This window comes from Impatiens glandulifera, chromosome 1 (assembly GCF_907164915.1).
Source record: "Impatiens glandulifera chromosome 1, dImpGla2.1, whole genome shotgun sequence".
In the NCBI taxonomy this organism is placed as follows: domain Eukaryota; kingdom Viridiplantae; phylum Streptophyta; class Magnoliopsida; order Ericales; family Balsaminaceae; genus Impatiens; species Impatiens glandulifera.
In genome coordinates this window covers 161,952,893-161,969,223 of record NC_061862.1, presented here as the reverse complement: position 1 = coordinate 161,969,223, position 16,331 = coordinate 161,952,893, and the positions used below count along the sequence as shown (strand labels likewise).

Sequence of the window (16,331 nt, the reverse complement as noted above, 5' to 3'; positions counted from 1 at the left end):
AACTCATAAGTACAATACATATCAAAAATATAATTCAAATGCAAAAATGAAATCAATATCTTTGTAAAACAAAAAACATTAGTTCACTTAAGTGACCCAACATTTTATAATACTTGTAGGCTGCAGCCTTGAAAGATCTAAAGGGAAACGGGAAGAAAAACAAACGGAAGAAAGATATTTTGTTTGGGTTTGTAAAGGGAAACGGGAGAAAATAGAAGGAAGGGAAATATTTTCGTTTGGCTTTGTATTTATTTAATAATATATTTGTTTGGGTTTGTAAAGGGAAACGGGAAGGAAAAGAAATGAAGAGAGAAATTTTTGTTTGGGTTTGTAATTATTTAATAATATTTTTGTTTGGGTTTGTAATCATTTAATAAATTTTAAAATCACCGGATCGGCTTCGGGTATCTAAAAAAATTTTTGCCTGATCCGTATCCGATCCGAAACTCCGGTAAAAATATAGAATCGGATCGGCCGGATCAACAGATCGGATCTTTCGGATCGGATTTTTTGGTCACCCCTACCATCCAAGTACTATACGATGATATACGCAAAGATGGAAATCTTAGGGTTACCTTTTAAAAGTTTTCATAGAGACACTTATAGAAGTCAAAACACCCTCTACATAAGTCGTAGTGGTGGTACAAACACCTAAAGTGGTGGTACAAGAGCTTATAGTTAGAAAAACACCCGAAGTGGTGGTTCTATCCGTAGTGGAGGTTGAAGAAGTTGGTGGATGTGCCGTAGAAAATCCTTTACAAATGGTAATTAGTGGTGAAAAAATACCCATAATGGTGGTTGAAGAAGTTGGTGAAAAAACACCGACAATGGTGGTTGAAGAAGTTGGTGAAAAAACACCCGCATTGGTGATTGGAGAACAACAAGCAAGAGCAAGAGGCTCAATTAAAAAAAAAAATCTTAAGAGAAAGAAGAAACTGTCATGGGTGTTTCAACATCCACTCGTAGTGGAGGCTGAAGTAGAAAATCCTTTACAAATGGTGGTTAGTGATGAAAAAACACTCGTAGTGGTGGTTGGAAACAACAAACAAGAGGCCCAATAAAAAAAATCTTAAGAGGAAGACGAAACATCCACCGGCCCTTCGATCTCCATACATGACAACCATCACTCAAAATATGCTAATTGTCAAAGTAGATGAAGAAGATAAACTTGTAGTGGAGGTGATTAACTTAAAAGAAGCGGACATGTAACATCTAAAACTCTTCATTATAATGTTTTCTTAACTTTTATTAGGATGTTTTTTTAACTCTTCATTTTTTTTCTTTTCAGCAATGAAGTGTTATTGTACAACGACTACACCACGCTCAAAAGATGTCATATGCTTTCACTAAAAAATGAATCTTATGTGAATTCTGGTGTAGTCGATGTCATGACACACTTTATCAATTTTTGGAATAAGAGAACGACCCAACCCAAAAGAATTTGCTTTATTACATACTCTTCTATAAGCTATTGTTTTTTAATATGATTGTGTGGTCTTATTGTGATATTAATTTACAGAGCGTTTATAAGCTTCAAGAATTTTATTTATTTATTTATTTATTTTTCAATTTAAGATGAAATGACAATTTTTGGATTTAAATAGTCTACTTCTATAATTATATGGGCTTTTTACATGCCATTTACTGTCAAATGGGCTACCAATGGCTCATTCATAATTACATTAGCCACTAGCGGCACATAGATTTTATTATTAATTATTAAATAGACTACTTTCATATTATTAATTTTAATAGGTTCATTAACTGATCTGATAGTTTTAATTTCTAAGCCTGTTATTGATTTAATTTGTAATTTTGGGTAAGCCCATTAACTTAAATTGACCTAGTTTTTGCAATTTTATGCCTGTTCCCTTTCGGCTAATATGGGTTCTAGAATCTAGCCTATGATAGATAAGGCCTTACAAATAACATAAAATATTAAAGCCCAATTTCTGGAGGGGATGGGGTTGACAGAAAATGGCCTGGATTCTGGAAGCCAAGCTCTTCATCTGGGTAATATGAAGGTACTGCAAAAAAAAAAAAAAAAAAAAAAAAAAAATTAATAATAATGTAGGTAAGATAGACGAGAAGGAGTTCTATGTTTTATGCGGTCTGTTAACTCAATAATGTTAGAATCTTCTTCTTAAAAATAATAATTTATTCAATATTAGCGTTGTATGCCTTAAAGAAACATATTCAATTGGTCCCAAATCTTAATTTTATAACCGGTTCGCATGAAACAAATGGCCAACATTCCTAGAGAATTTACGAAAGCGATATGACTTTTTCTGAGACGACGAAATGTTAAACTGACTTATGTAAGAAGATTTTACAGCAACATTTAAGAAGACCGGTAGTAGAATGTAATGTAGGATGAATAGGACAGACTTGACTACTGATAATAACATTGAAGATATTAATGTGTAGTAAAAGAGTTGATGATCCAAGATGTAATAATATACATACACTTACTTACTACTACTTACTACAGAGATCTTAATTTTGTCATCACACAACATTAGGGCCATGTTGAAAATTAATGGACCAAACTATGTGTAATAATATTACTATATATATATTCTCCATGGAAAATTAAAAGAAAGCAAGAACTTATTATTATTAAAGGGTGGGAGTGGTGGGTAGTGAAGACTTGGTCTTGAACTTCCTGTGTGGTTTTAGATCGAGCACAATGACAGAGATGTTGTCTTTGCTACCCTTTTGGATGGCAAGCATGGTCAGGTACTCGGCTGCTGCTTGTGCTGCAAGATCCACCCCTTGCCCGCGCTGCTCCTTGTTGTTGTTGTTGTTGTTGAATGAAGCAGCAGCCACGCTTCCTCCTCCTCCTCCATTCTTCTTGTGCCATACAAGGATTCTTCTTCTCGCCACTTCACAGGCTTCTTCATTTGACATCACGTCCCACAACCCGTCACTCGCTAGGATCAGACACTCGTCTTCCCGCGCCCGCGGAACAAACACCACTTCTGGCTCCGGGATGATCCATGGTTTCAAATATCTGTCACCTATTATTATTATTACCATTATTATTGTTATAATGAGTTAATTTTAATGTTCCAAATACACTTAAATTCTTCTCCTTTCTTTCTACACTTACTTACCAATGGACCTCGACATCGCAAGGACACCAAAAACGCGATGGCCGTTCCACTGTATCACCTTTCCTCCAGACGCTTCTATTCTTGCATACTCATCCTCCCGATTTGGCTTAAAAAGAAGAAGAAAACAAACCCTATTAATCATATGCAGTAAGTACTACTGTATACAAGTTAGATAAAGTCCAGTACTCTTACTTTGTGGTCCACGGACAATGCTATGGCCTCTTTCCCACGATAAAGGACGGCCCTTGAATCCCCACAGTTTGCAACTACTACGTGTGAGGGACAGATCAATGCAACCACAGCAGTTGATCCAACGGTTTCAGGGGCCACAGGCTCGCAGCAACTAGCCGCCTCTTCCTTTCCCCCTCCAACTTCATCGTCAACTTTCTCAAAGCAACGACTGAAGGCTTTCTGCCACTTCACTTGTAGTACGCAACCACCACCGCCACTTTCACTTTCTTCACCCGATCCTACACCCCCCTCCTCCTCCTCCTTCATCATCTCCTCTCCTAAAGCCAAGTGAACTCGATCCCGACAATAATTTGCCACCTAAATCCACAAACACAAATTCCCATTTATCTTTTCAAGTTTTTATATCAAACGACAATTCTATGTAATTTCTTACCTGGGATCCGCCATGGCCATCATAAACTCCAAAGAAATGTGTAGTTAAATGAGTCAAACATAAGTTGAGTCTATTAATCACATCATCTCCAACAAACATTCTGATAGGAATCCTCATAAAGCGAGGGACGGCTGCAACAGCATCCTCCATCTCTGAGCTTTTCCCGCAGATAGACATGGAACCCCATAGAGGAATCCAATCCAGTTCATAAACACTCTTAATGCAGCCTCCTCCTCCTCCTCCTTTGCCAATACTGGTGCCCCTAGGAAGCTGAAGAACCACATCAGATGTATTTAAACCATTAGAACCCTCGAGGAGGTGGTGATGATGATGATGTAGACTAGAAGAGCTACTAGCTACAACTGTAACAACATCAATCATAGGCTTCTCTTCGATACTTCGTTCCCTTAAAGCAATAACCTTACCAACAACAATCTGACCACCGTCATCAATGGCTTCGACCTCAACAGCAATCGGCAAGCTTAATTCTTCATTAACAACAACTAGCCCAGATTCAGAAGACATCTCTTCTCCTCCTTCTTCTTCTTCTTCAATTAAGGCAATCCCAACTCCCTCATTTGCAAATGCTAATCCAGAATTTGAAAATAAACTGGCAGTTTCTTGGACCAATTTCAAGCTGGTAATTTCCACATTAGTTGCGCCCTCACATGTAGAAGGACTTATGGTTAGTGTGACGGCAACAGCCGCTGGCGGAGACATCTCATCCATCAAAACAACCACCTTATGCACATAAGACAAATCACTCAGACAGATAATAAGCTTTCAATAGCAGCAGCGTTGCTTGTTCTCACAATACCAACACCACCACGACCATCATAGCAAGCAAAAACAACCTTGGATCACCCAAATAACCAAAAGCTTCGTCAATCCCCAAGAGAGGCACAAAACTAATTAATTATTATTTAATAAGTCACTGGATCTAGTATAGTATAGTATAGTATAGATTTTGAGTCACAAAGGGGAAAAGTGGTGAATACCCAAAATCGGACGAGGCTCGCTCGTATATATGATTCAACTTTTCCATTACCAACCTTAAAATAAATACATGAACCGCTTAGGAAACAGACAAAAAAAGAAATATTTTTGAAATCCTTATCCATATCAATCAACAAGGGGTAGAAGTCATGAGAAAGAACCTAGTTAGGAAAACGGGAAATCAACTTCAAAGTGAACCAAACCCTACCTAAAAAAGGTAGCAGCTTTCTGACGAAACAAACAAATCATCATGGGTTCCATGGATCTGAGGCAACCCATTTCAGCCTCTCTCTCTCTCTTTTGTAATGTAACAAGACGAGCCTTTTACCTCCTAAGTTTTCTTCTTATTTATTCCAAATAATATATATATATATTTAAAAAGAAAATCAAGAATTTCATGGAAAGAAGGATCCTAGTACAATCTCATCCGAGATTAGATTAGATTAGGTAAGGGGAGTGGGGGAAAGTCAGATAGAAATGAGAAAGATGAACTGAAAGAGAAGAAACATACCATTTAAAAAAAAAGAAAAAGAACCTCTCTCGAAACATGGCCTACTACTGGGATGGATGGATGGATGATAGCCTGTTTGTTTTACGTCCAAGATCTTTCTTTCTTTCTTTCTTTGCTTGCTGGGCTGGGCTCTCTCAACCTCTCACACAGAGACACACAACACACACACAGAGAGACACACAAGCACATAGAGATTAGAGAGAAGAAAGAAAGAAAGAAAGAGAGAGAGAGAGAGAGAAAAAAAAGGAAAAATGGATGTACTATTTTAATGCGAGTGCAGAGAAGGGGGAGCTGCTTTGGGCGACACGTATGTCATTCAATTATCTAATTTCAATCAATCAATGCTTCCTCTGCAATTTAAAATGTTGTGGTATGGTGGTTAGATGACAACAAGTACCTTCCTTCATTCATTCATTTATTCATTCATGATTCATGGACTTTTCATCCTACCAAAAATCAAACAAAACAAAACATAAAAACACGTGTTATCTCCCCCCTGTGGAAGTAGTAGTAGTTCATCCAAATTCCAAACACACACAACTTTCTATTTGGCTTTTCTTTCCCTTTTGTTACAAAAGAGCCTTTGTCACCTAATTTGTAGAAAGAAAGAAAGAAAGTCCATACTTTTAATTTTATTAGGATTTAAGACTTTTACCTCTCTTGACTTCTTTCAGATTTGAAATCACTTGTTATTATTAATTAATTATCTTATTATCAATCAATTTCTATGTTTAAGTTGTCATACCATACCATACCATACCGCTTCATTTATAACTTTTAAATTGAGTAAAATTATCCCTTAAAATTTGAAATTGACAACTTACATTTATTTATAATCATGGAGATTTCAAATTATATATAAACACAAGTGGAGTATAATATAAGTTTGGAGAGGAGAGGAGAGGAGAGAAAGTATTAGTTAAAAAATGAGGTAAGAAAAAGGATTAGATTAGATTAAGATTAATGGTGAGGGGACAATGAAGATGGCAAAACACCAATTGTGGAATACTTCTTTGTTAACTTGTCTTTGAATTGCCTCATTCTGGCATCTACCCGGGCGGATAACCCAATCTTGGTCTCTTGTCTGGCCTTAGAGCGCTCTCTGTTCCACATGGTGCGGTCCTCAATGTCTTTCTTGTAGTACTTAATCTCTTGGATGACATGATGGTCCATGGGTCGGAAGGACCTCTGGAAAGACAAATGCGTCAAATAGGGAAGGTTGCATAGGATTGTTACTAGGATGGTTGCCACCCAGAATTTTGGGGCCGGGGCAAGCACATCCATCAGCAGCCGGTACCCGTTCCCGCTGTGAACAGGAGACAACATCCCGTACAGGAAAAGGAATATGTACCATGATACAACGCTTCCCCATATTATGAAATGTTGTATCCATGTGAAGTGGCTCATCGTCAGCGCTATCTGCACGTTTACTCCCCAGATTATGCACGTGAACATCACACTCCCCACCGTCCACATGTCTGCCGTCTGCCCGTCTCCTCTGAATGCTTCCTCGAAGAAGATCAATATGCTCACGAAGAATATCACAATCGACGCGTATAGCCCGTTACCCATCCACCCGAATATCCTATACCAGTCAAAGAACAAGTTGTTTGGTCCTTGCTGATAAAGTGCAGGGAACTGCCACCACCAAAAATACATTCACTTTTAATCCAATCCAATCTATTCCATTCCATTCCATTCCATTCCATTCATTACTTACCTGTAAACAAATCTCCGAAGAAACATCTTGCTCGAATACGCCTAGTGAAATCACTGGCAACGAAGTCAGTACAACATTGAACAGAAGCATATACCAGTTGTCATAAATAGCTTGACCCGAGAACCCAGCAAACGCCTCAAAGTAGAATAGTGTAAGCCCAAAAGCTATGTTCTTGTAGAAGAAATAACATATCTGAAACCATTATTAATCTCAAATTAAACTCCGTTTTCCCTAACTAACTAATTAATTAATTAATTAATGCATCCAATATTACCATCTGAGCAACTCTCTTATAGCACCAGTGTCCATGGACCACAAGAAGTCTTTCTAGAAACTGAAATTGCGCAATTGAGAAGTCGCTAGCCATCACCGCCTGCAAATCAACATCATTAAGAAGACATTTTCAACACTATCTAATCTATCATGCATTAGATAGATACAAGCTAACCTGCATTCCCTCAACACCGCTGATGCCTACACCGATATCAGCTTCTTGGATCATTCCAACATCATTTGCACCATCACCAATTGCCAATGTTGTTTTTCCAGTCCCTTCTTTAACCAATCGCGTCACCTGTTTTATCCAATGACATACATAATAAAATTAATTGAAGAAGAAAATAAATTAGGCGATAAGAGTCTAGGGGAAACACGGAACGACTATTTTTACCAAGGCCTTCTGTCTAGGAGAAACGCGGCAGCATATGACAGATGCACATCCAACCGCTAAATTCAGAAATGCATGCTTCACGTCATCCTCTAAAGCATAAACCAATGTTTTCCCGTCTATAATCAGAGCAAATGCGGCGTGAGGATCCTTCTCAACACTTATCATTTTGGAGGAATTTGTGATTTGCAGCAAAATGTTCTCCTTGATGGCCTGTTCAGTTGTTAAAAAGTTCAAAAAATTAAGAATTTAAATGAAGAGCCAAGAAACTTTTAAAGCGTGTGTACCTCTTTAGGTTCTTGCTCTAAGGCATCTGTATTTGTTGATGATATACAGATTTGCTTCATCCCCTGACGAAGAAGACTGCAAGAAAACCTGCACATTGTAGTACATTTGTAGTTCAGTTACTAAAAGTACCTACCTACAGAGTAATCAAACAGTATGGTGAATCTACTCCAGGCTGTCTCTTTGAATGGTGAGATACAAACCCTATATTGATTGCAGTTTCCATCTTGTCACCTGTTAGAACCCAGATCTTAAGTCCAGCTTGAGCCAGTTTATCTATGCACTGGGGAACCTAGAGAAAGAGAGAAGGGGGAGATAGGATAAACTTTAAAATTAGATAATCTGATGAAAATCAGATCCGGTGATGCAAAAAATGAGAACAAATACCCCTTTCTGTAGTTTGTCTTCTACAGCAGTTGCACCAACCAAGATTAAATCCTTTTCCATCATATCTGAAACCTTTTCTAGCATTGCCTCCCTATCATTCCCAATGGCAGTTTTTGCCTTGAGAAACTCTCCATTCCATGATGTGAACTCTTCCTCGTCAAGTTTCCTAAAGGAAAGTGCCAATGTACGCAATCCAGTATCTCCGTATCCATTTAGGTGCCTAGTGGTAGCTTCCTCGTAAGCTCTTCCATCTCTTGCTAACCGGTCAAATATGATGCTGATAAAATCATATAAGAATGAGACAGGTATATCAGAATCACAAAGCTGCGTGGATTTTGGAAAGAGTTCCAATGCATGATGATTAATCAATAAAAAACAGTCATACCTGTCCGCCCCTTTGCAGAAGAGAAAAATCTGGCCATCCTCGTCCCGCACCATAACTGACATTCTTTTCCTCTTGCTAGTGAAGTCCAAGAGTCCAAGAATTTTGTACTCCCTGCAAGAAAACAGTTGAAAGATAAGAGACATAAACATGAAACATGAACTGAAATAACTAAAGAAATTACTCTTTAACCTTTCGACTGGATTATCATAAGAAGGGTATCTTTCTTGAACATAGATGTTTGACTGTGTTCTTCTGCAGAACTCAAAGCCAAATTCTCGGGCAGCAACAAGAAAGGCCGCTTCATCTGGAGACTCGGCTTCATAAGTCATCTCACCAGTCACCTCGTTCATCTCGGGAATTGCAGTGTGACAGATAGAAAGTATCCTGAAAAATAACAGAATTTGTTCGGAATTGGGTTCTTTCATCCAACTTCCCTTCATGAGACGGCTATCCTCAAAGCTAAATCCCTTTATGACTCGTCTTTGATCGTTTTCAGTCTCGGAAGTGACAATGGTTTCAAGTTCAATCTGGGAAGCATCTATATCATTTTGGCATATATCAGGATCATCGTCATCTTCAAGGTTCATGGCCATTTGCTTTGCAGCTGCACGTTCAACCTCACTTGGTCGTGTGCCATATGAGCATCCGGCGATGGAACATTTGAGAAAATCCATTTGGTTGCACGTTAAGGTGCCAGTTTTATCAGAAAGGATGGTATCCACCTGGCCTAACTCCTCATTCAAATTTGAAGTCCGTGCCTGGGCAGGTGTTCCAGTCTCCTCATCATACATGTGGATGTCTTGATTCATGAAGAATGCTTGCAGGACCTTTACAACCTCTATTGAAACATATAGTGATATTGGGATCAAGTAACCATAGAGGATAAGGGCAGTGATCAAATGATAAAAGCCAGACAAAGCTGGTCTAGTGGGATCGTATAGCTTTGAATCGACATAGGGCCTCAAATACCAGAAGTTGGGCATCTCATATCCAGTGTTTACAGCAAATCCTATTGAGCTGATCAATGAGATAAAAACAAGAAGGCTAAAGAGAATATAAATGACTTTGTCCATTTGCTTTTCGATCCTGCTCCTTTTGGACGGAGATTTGGTTGCATTTTGCATGACTTTGCTATCATGTCCGGTGAACACTACCACGCCATAAATATAAGCTGTGTTCCTAAGTTTTGAATCTCTTAGGAGAATGTGATTAGGATCCAGAGGATGAACCTCTTGAGCATACTCAAAATTGCCCATATAAGTATAGAGATTGGGATTGGGGTCTTCACACTTGATCTTTCCTGTGAATTCCTTAAAACTGGCATCATCATCTAAAGTTAAGGTTACCTCCAAAGCTCTTTTTACTTTAAGGTTTGTTTCCCCGTCCAAATTCATTGTCTCTACGTAACAGATACCATCCTCATAGCTTGATGACAGCAGAAGTAGATCAGCGGGAAAGAATCGGTCCTTCTCCACCTTGACGACGTCTCCTACTCGAAGTTTCATCCAGGGTTTATGAGCAAATACCCCAGCTCCTTTATGATAAGTAGCTTTATGCATGTTAACCTTCATGTCCTGAATAAATCTGCGCGAGTCCTCCAGAGCTTCCTTTGCCATACTAAGACCGATGACAAAAGCGAGAGGGGCAATCATACTGACTGCGGAGAAGGGAGCGATATCTGTAAGGGAGAGAGCCGCGGCCAAGAGGAAGTAGATATTGGCAACACGTCTGAACTGTTCGAAGAGTGCCTTTGGGAGGAAGGTGAGGAAATTGTACTTTGTTGTGGATATGTAGTTGGTACAATATTTAAAAGGTTTCTTTTCATGGAGTTTAGGTTGGTTGCAGTGGACAATTCTGGAGAATCCAGGGCCGTCGAATTGGCACGGCTCCTCTCCTTCAGAAGAAGAAGCAGCAGCAGCAGCATGAGGATGAATGCACGCAAATGTATAAAGATGGCTTCTGCGAATCTTGGCTCGTATCCTACCCCGTGTCATTGTCAACTAGTCCCGTACCGTACCAAGTATTATTTGAAAAACCTCTCCTTTTTATTCTTCTTCTATTTTTTCAAAATTAAAGAATAATGAAAGAACAAGCAGCAGCAGCAGCTGTTTATAACTAATTCCCTCTGAGAGACAGAATGAATAATCTCAGTCAGTCGACTACTGACTCAGAGGAAATTGAAACATAGATTAGCCATTCTTCATCATCCTCCTCCTCCAACACATTATTATAACATACATAGACATGGAAAGGCCTTGATTTCACATATTAATACAAATCAACCTTAATATAGTATATGCTCGAGGCTACAACAGAGTAGAGAGTATAATTGCAGAGACAATAATGAATATAATTCCAGATTGATCAACGGAGAAATGAATTAGGAGGATTACATTACATGGAAATGCAGGCAGGCAGGCAGCGTCCAGATTGAATGAAAATTATGAGGATTACATTAACAACGGAATTGCAGAGATGGTGGTGGTTAGTGAGAGAAAAGTGAAGAGGGAGGAGGAGGAGGAGTCATCTCTCTCTCTCTCTCTCTCTTCTCCGTCCAAACTCTGAGGCAATGCCAGGATTTCACGGGCCATCTCTTTCCCCCATTCCATTCTTAGGGGGCTTAAATTAAATCAACAATTTTCTTCCCTTCCCTTCCCTTCCCTTCCCTTCCCTTCTAAACTAAATTATTATTATTATTATTATTTACTTACCTCTTTCTTTTTAATTAATTATATCCGTTTCTTCCCGCATTTTTAGCTAACGTTAACTCCTCCACCTAATTTTATAATGAGAAATAACATCTTCTTTTTTTAAATTTTCAGTTTCTTTTTCTTATTATTGTTACACCATTAACAATTTTATAACACTCAAAATATAAAATTATGGTTATGGTTTCAGAAATAAGAGATATCAGTTAATTAATACATTTTTATTTATTTATTTATGTTATAATAACAAGGGGAATTAATTATAAACTTTTATGACATGTATGATGTATGCATTATTATAGGTTTGGTAAGAGATTATATAAAGCATTAGTTATCATTGTTAATAACATATAAAACACTTAACACTATTGATACTAATTAATTAAATATGGTTTAATAGTTAAACATATTGTTTCTAAAAGAAAAAAGGTTATTGAACCGAAACACAACTCACACGATTTATTAAACACAAGTTAATTTGAATAAGTTTGTGTTCCTACAGAAGTTATCATTCTCTTCTCTTTTAATACAATGAAAAATGCTGAAAATTCAAAGCTTTTGTGCACTCTTTCTTTCTTTATAGGAAGCAATACTAAACTAAATAATGCGTATCATTTAGAAAGGAGGCAGATCATGGTTAGTCTTCTGTGCTGCTGAGGGCACTGGAAATCCATTGAGAAGCAGCAGCCGTTTCGGCTTCAAGTTCCACATGTGGCGAAATAAACATTGGGGTGATCGTGACCTACAATAACAGTGAATGAATGAATGATTCGTTTGTTTGTTTGATCTTTTGGAAACTCAACTTCATTTATTTTATTGATCTTACAAATCCATTTTGAAGTGCTTTGAAATCATGGTCATCATCCATATCTTCTAGTTCATGACATTCCTTGTCCAGAAACTGCAAGAGACTGTACATTAATATACATGTAAATAGAAATGAATGCTGAATTCTGGGGTACCTCCATCCTGAAGTATTTAACAGCAGCGCGGCTAGAAGCAGACTTTCCTGCTGCTGAAGCCCCTACGGATTCAACCACTTCCACGTTTTTCTTCTGACGTTGTGCTCCCTGTGAAATTAAAATCAAAATTTTAATTCTGAAACTAAATGAAAAGTAGAAGCAGAAGAAACAAACCGCAGCTGATGCATCTCGGCCAAGCTGTGCAAGCTGCATCCCGAGCATTTGCTGGTTGGGCATGAAACGTCCACCAGCAGCTGCTGCATTTTTGTTTGCTGAAACTGCTTGCCAATTAGGCATGGATCTCCTCCACAAACTTTGCTTAGTCATTTTGAAGCCCTGTATTGTAATTGTAATTGTAAGAAAATGAAACATTATTATTGAGAAATGAAACAAGTTAAAATATTATTAACCTTGTTTGTCAAAGGAGAGATGGGAACATCAATAGTAAGTAAGCAACTCTTGGGGAAAACTTGTTTCTGATCAGCTGCTGCAGCAATATCTCTAATCGCTGAATTCACTAATGGTAAGCACACTGTCACTGCATCCTTGAAATCATTATCTTCACTTGAATCTTTCTTCCTGAAATATTAATTAATTACCAAATATTTTTAAAAGGACATCTAGCTCATTCATTCTTTACCAGTTCAATGAAATCGACATAGAAGGAATGCCACTAATTAATGCTTCCCTTGCTGCGGCTACACCACCCAAGTAAAACCTAAAAATGATTTTCATTTTCAATCCAATCCAAACCACAATATAATATAAATTAAACTCATTATTACATTTGTTGGCCGCAACTAGAACCTCTGTTGATTCCACTGATTACCTGAAAAAAAACAAAGATTCGTCAACTTTCAGTAATTGATGTGTTGTGCTGTATAGGTTTAATTTGAAAACCATATACATACCAAGAGTGGCTTTCGTGAAGAAAATAAGGCACCCGATAAAGCTAATGATACACAGTCCGCAGGAGTGCCTGCATGCAATGCAATGCAATACAATACAATGCAATGATCTAATTTATTCATTCATGATACTTTTTTTTTTTTAATTTTGAAAGAGGAAATTAGATGACGCAAAGATTCATAGATATACCGGAAACTTCAAAAGCTGTGGCACCAGTAATGTCGACAGAATTGACAGCAACAGTCTCTTGATGAGTTAAGGAATGAGCAGAGGATGACTTGTCCCTGATAAACAGATTATTGAATAAATGCAGACAGCTATAGCATATGTATATTATAATGTAAGTAAATGAAACCTACGTACGATTTAGGAGCGCAGACATATACATTGTAGAGACCTTGAAGAACCAAAGCCTGGACCAGGTGAGTTAAGCCGGGAGAGTCAATGCCGTCGGCATTAGTTAGCAAAACAACAGGCTTGGAATCATCCACATCCGACGTTGAAGGATCAGAGGATGATGATGATTCATCCTCCGTCGTCTTCTTGTCATCCTCGTTACCTTTCCTCTTCAGAAGCGCTTGCTCTAGGTTCGAGACAAGCCCGGGAGGCATCATCATCTTCTCAAACGGTTGAAATTACAAATTAAGAGAACAAGACTATTTCCCTGAAACCAATATCTATCTTTGATTGAACAAGACAGGATTAGAAAGGAAAGCCAGAAAGGTGGTCAACAGACAGACCGGTTCGCACGATGATGTTTTAGTCTTTTAGCTATTATGAGAGAGAGAGAAGAGAGAATACAATCAATGATCTAAATATAGAAATGGTTTTCTAGAGAGATAGATCATCAGACAAAGGAAGGAAGAAGGAAATTTTCAAAATTATTTATTCATTCATGTCAATCTCAATTCTTACTTACAACCACCACAAAAATCAATATATTTTCCTATGAATTTCAGAATTCAGACAGACAGAGTAAACCTGTTTGCCTCCAAGGAAACAGATTAACAATAGAGCACAACTCCACATGACATGACTGACTGGATGGAATTCAAAACCTAGACCTGTTGTTTATAATACCAATACACACTAACATATTCTCAAAGGACTCTGATGAGGCTGCTGGATTTAATATATTATTTATACAACACACGATCCATCATCATTTCCTAGTGAAATTCTTCTTCTTCTTCTTCATCCTCCACCACCACCTCCTCCTCCTCATCATCATCATCAGTAACTATAAAACCTCCCAGGGTCTCGTCTTCTTCGTCGTCTTCATTTACATGGACTGTCCGCACCTCGTGGTGTTTGTTGTTTTTACTTGAGTTGCCACCACCCATTGATCTTGTTGAATATTTAGCTCCCCCCACCACCTTTCTCAATTTCATGATCGCCTGGTCGTCTTCTTCATCGCTCTCACCCTTCCATTCATCATCATCATCATCGTCATCATCCCTCTTCTTCCTAGTAGACCTCACACCCTTCTTCTTTCTTTTCTGATAGGATGAACTTTCATCATCTTCGCTTTTTCCCTTGGGTTCCTCAAGAAACCAGTTCCAATTATTGCCTCCGCATACCATTTTCTGTGGGAATTTATCAAATTCATGCCCCAGAACAAGGAATCCGAACTCTGCACTTGCATAATAAAACGTCAAAATTAAGCAGAAACATTCATTTATTTGTTCTTTGGATTTGCAATTTCAAATATATGAGAAACAGTGATATAATCAATACAAATAAATAAATGAAGGGGGTGCAGATTAAAAGCAAACCTTTGACGGGATCAATTTCAGATATATCGATAGACTCCAACTCCAAATCATCAACACCCTTGTGTCCAAATCCTCCCAGATGTAATCTCTGTCTAGACAGATCATTCTCATTTGTCACCGCGCTCTTCGTCTTTTCATCGAGCTTGATTCTTTTCAGCCCTAACCACACCGGCCGATTCGACGACAGACAGAACTTGTCGCCGGCCTCGAGTTTACCTTTCTCGGATCTCCTGAAAGTCTGAATTTCTTCTGTGGAATGGTCAAATACCCAGATGGGATTTCTTCCAATGACTTCGAATCGGACCACAAGCAGCGAGGGACTTGTGTCATCTTCTTCTGGTTGGAGTTGGAGTTGGAGAGAAACGTGGCGACGAGAGACGAAGCGGTCGTTGGGGTCAGACGAGCCAAATCCGCCTCTGCCGAGCACTTCCTTGGATCCCCCCTCTCTCAACACAAAGGTTTCGGAACCACAATAATAATCATCATCATCATCATCCTGTCCTTGGATTTCCATTCCTTGCACTTGACGTTCTTCAGTCAGTCAATTTATATAGACAGGGAACTCAACCAAGATCTTGAAAGGGCCGGCGGCAAATTCTTTTCTTTCTATTTTTTACGCCTCCATCGTGGTGTAGTGGTGGTATTCACTCGCGCTGCATTATAAATTTCAAATATCTAGTGTGTGTGTGTGTTCTTCATATAGATATTTTACATTAGAGCTGGGAAGTATGATTCGGGTTTATTAAAATAAATCTGTTAACCGAACCGAATAATTTTGAAAAGAGTGATAATTTTGTCAATAGAAAGTGCATTATAAATAGTAAAAAATTAATTTAAAAAATATTTATTATTATTATTTATATATATATAATTATTTATTTTATATTTTAAAATATAAAATTAATTAAAATATAAAATTAATTAAAATAATAAAAAAATTATTTACAAAATTTATTTTATTAATTCAATAAAAAATAACTTTTTTTAATAAGTATAATTATTTTTTAATATAAAATTGTATAATCAAAATTATTTATAAACTCGTAAAATAATAAATTTAAAACATAAGTGAAGTTGGACATATTAAAAAAGAAAAAAAATATATAAAAACAAAATCAATCAATCTATCACAAAGATGCATGGAAGTAAAAATTATCTATTGTATTTAGTAAAGAATCTCAAACTAGTCCACCACCACCTCATACTTGCTCTTAGTGCCTCCTCTTTATATGAGATCATGATTTGTAGTGATAGATAATCTTTAGAAATTAAGGAAAATAATAGC

General features: G+C 37.7%; 4 protein-coding genes across 6 annotated transcripts; all 4 read right to left on the bottom strand.

Annotated features, from left to right (window-relative positions):
* Positions 1-2,376: 2,376 nt before the first annotated feature.
* On the bottom strand, positions 2,377-5,635 carry LOC124920556 (probable protein phosphatase 2C 6). 3 transcript variants are annotated; one of them, XM_047461059.1, is made up of 5 exons: positions 5,249-5,635; positions 3,742-4,595; positions 3,309-3,665; positions 3,117-3,222; positions 2,377-3,020 (listed from the first exon to the last, which is right to left on the bottom strand). In XM_047461059.1, exons 2-5 carry the CDS (start codon positions 4,468-4,470, stop codon positions 2,620-2,622), a joined length of 1,593 nt encoding a protein of 530 aa, XP_047317015.1. In that variant the 5' UTR covers positions 4,471-4,595; positions 5,249-5,635; the 3' UTR covers positions 2,377-2,619. The 3 variants fall into 3 exon arrangements, with proteins under 3 accessions (XP_047317015.1, XP_047317014.1, XP_047317016.1); XM_047461058.1 differs by having other exon boundaries at positions 3,742-4,482; XM_047461060.1 differs by lacking the exon at positions 5,249-5,635 and adding an exon at positions 4,740-5,158.
* A 426-nt stretch (positions 5,636-6,061) lies between these two features.
* On the bottom strand, positions 6,062-11,321 carry LOC124920554 (probable phospholipid-transporting ATPase 4). Its single transcript, XM_047461057.1, has 10 exons — positions 8,882-11,321; positions 8,693-8,803; positions 8,308-8,584; positions 8,124-8,212; positions 7,923-8,010; positions 7,639-7,848; positions 7,417-7,542; positions 7,243-7,341; positions 6,969-7,160; positions 6,062-6,886 (listed from the first exon to the last, which is right to left on the bottom strand). Exons 1-10 carry the CDS (start codon positions 10,684-10,686, stop codon positions 6,209-6,211), a joined length of 3,675 nt encoding a protein of 1,224 aa, XP_047317013.1. The 5' UTR covers positions 10,687-11,321; the 3' UTR covers positions 6,062-6,208.
* Positions 11,322-11,921: 600 nt separating this feature from the next.
* Positions 11,922-13,907, bottom strand: LOC124918738 (5'-nucleotidase SurE-like). The gene is made up of 10 exons (XM_047458781.1): positions 13,635-13,907; positions 13,461-13,555; positions 13,274-13,341; positions 13,148-13,191; positions 13,003-13,080; positions 12,773-12,941; positions 12,537-12,698; positions 12,363-12,470; positions 12,227-12,301; positions 11,922-12,142 (listed from the first exon to the last, which is right to left on the bottom strand). Exons 1-10 carry the CDS (start codon positions 13,886-13,888, stop codon positions 12,038-12,040), a joined length of 1,158 nt encoding a protein of 385 aa, XP_047314737.1. The 5' UTR covers positions 13,889-13,907; the 3' UTR covers positions 11,922-12,037.
* Positions 13,908-14,244: 337 nt separating this feature from the next.
* Positions 14,245-15,707, bottom strand: LOC124920553. The gene is made up of 2 exons (XM_047461056.1): positions 15,047-15,707; positions 14,245-14,904 (listed from the first exon to the last, which is right to left on the bottom strand). Exons 1-2 carry the CDS (start codon positions 15,558-15,560, stop codon positions 14,441-14,443), a joined length of 978 nt encoding a protein of 325 aa, XP_047317012.1. The 5' UTR covers positions 15,561-15,707; the 3' UTR covers positions 14,245-14,440.
* Positions 15,708-16,331: the final 624 nt, after the last annotated feature.

Coding starts and splice junctions, on each gene's coding strand:
- LOC124920556 (XM_047461058.1), bottom strand. Junction 3,666..3,741: donor ATGGCCATGGCGGATCCCAG/GTAAGAAATTAC, acceptor TTGTGGATTTAG/GTGGCAAATTATTGTCGGGA. Junction 3,021..3,116: donor TGCGATGTCGAGGTCCATTG/GTAAGTAAGTGT, acceptor TAATAATAATAG/GTGACAGATATTTGAAACCA.
- LOC124920554 (XM_047461057.1), bottom strand. CDS start 10,686: ATGACACGGGGTAGGATACGAGCCAAGATTCGCAGAAGCCATCTTTAT. Junction 8,804..8,881: donor TATGATAATCCAGTCGAAAG/GTTAAAGAGTAA, acceptor GTTTTCTTGCAG/GGAGTACAAAATTCTTGGAC. Junction 8,011..8,123: donor GAAACTGCAATCAATATAGG/GTTTGTATCTCA, acceptor TACAATGTGCAG/GTTTTCTTGCAGTCTTCTTC.
- LOC124918738 (XM_047458781.1), bottom strand. CDS start 13,888: ATGATGATGCCTCCCGGGCTTGTCTCGAACCTAGAGCAAGCGCTTCTG. Junction 12,699..12,772: donor TCTCTCCTTTGACAAACAAG/GTTAATAATATT, acceptor ATTACAATACAG/GGCTTCAAAATGACTAAGCA. Junction 12,143..12,226: donor AAGCACTTCAAAATGGATTT/GTAAGATCAATA, acceptor CTGTTATTGTAG/GTCACGATCACCCCAATGTT.
- LOC124920553 (XM_047461056.1), bottom strand. CDS start 15,560: ATGGAAATCCAAGGACAGGATGATGATGATGATGATTATTATTGTGGT. Junction 14,905..15,046: donor TGAAATTGATCCCGTCAAAG/GTTTGCTTTTAA, acceptor ATGCAAGTGCAG/AGTTCGGATTCCTTGTTCTG.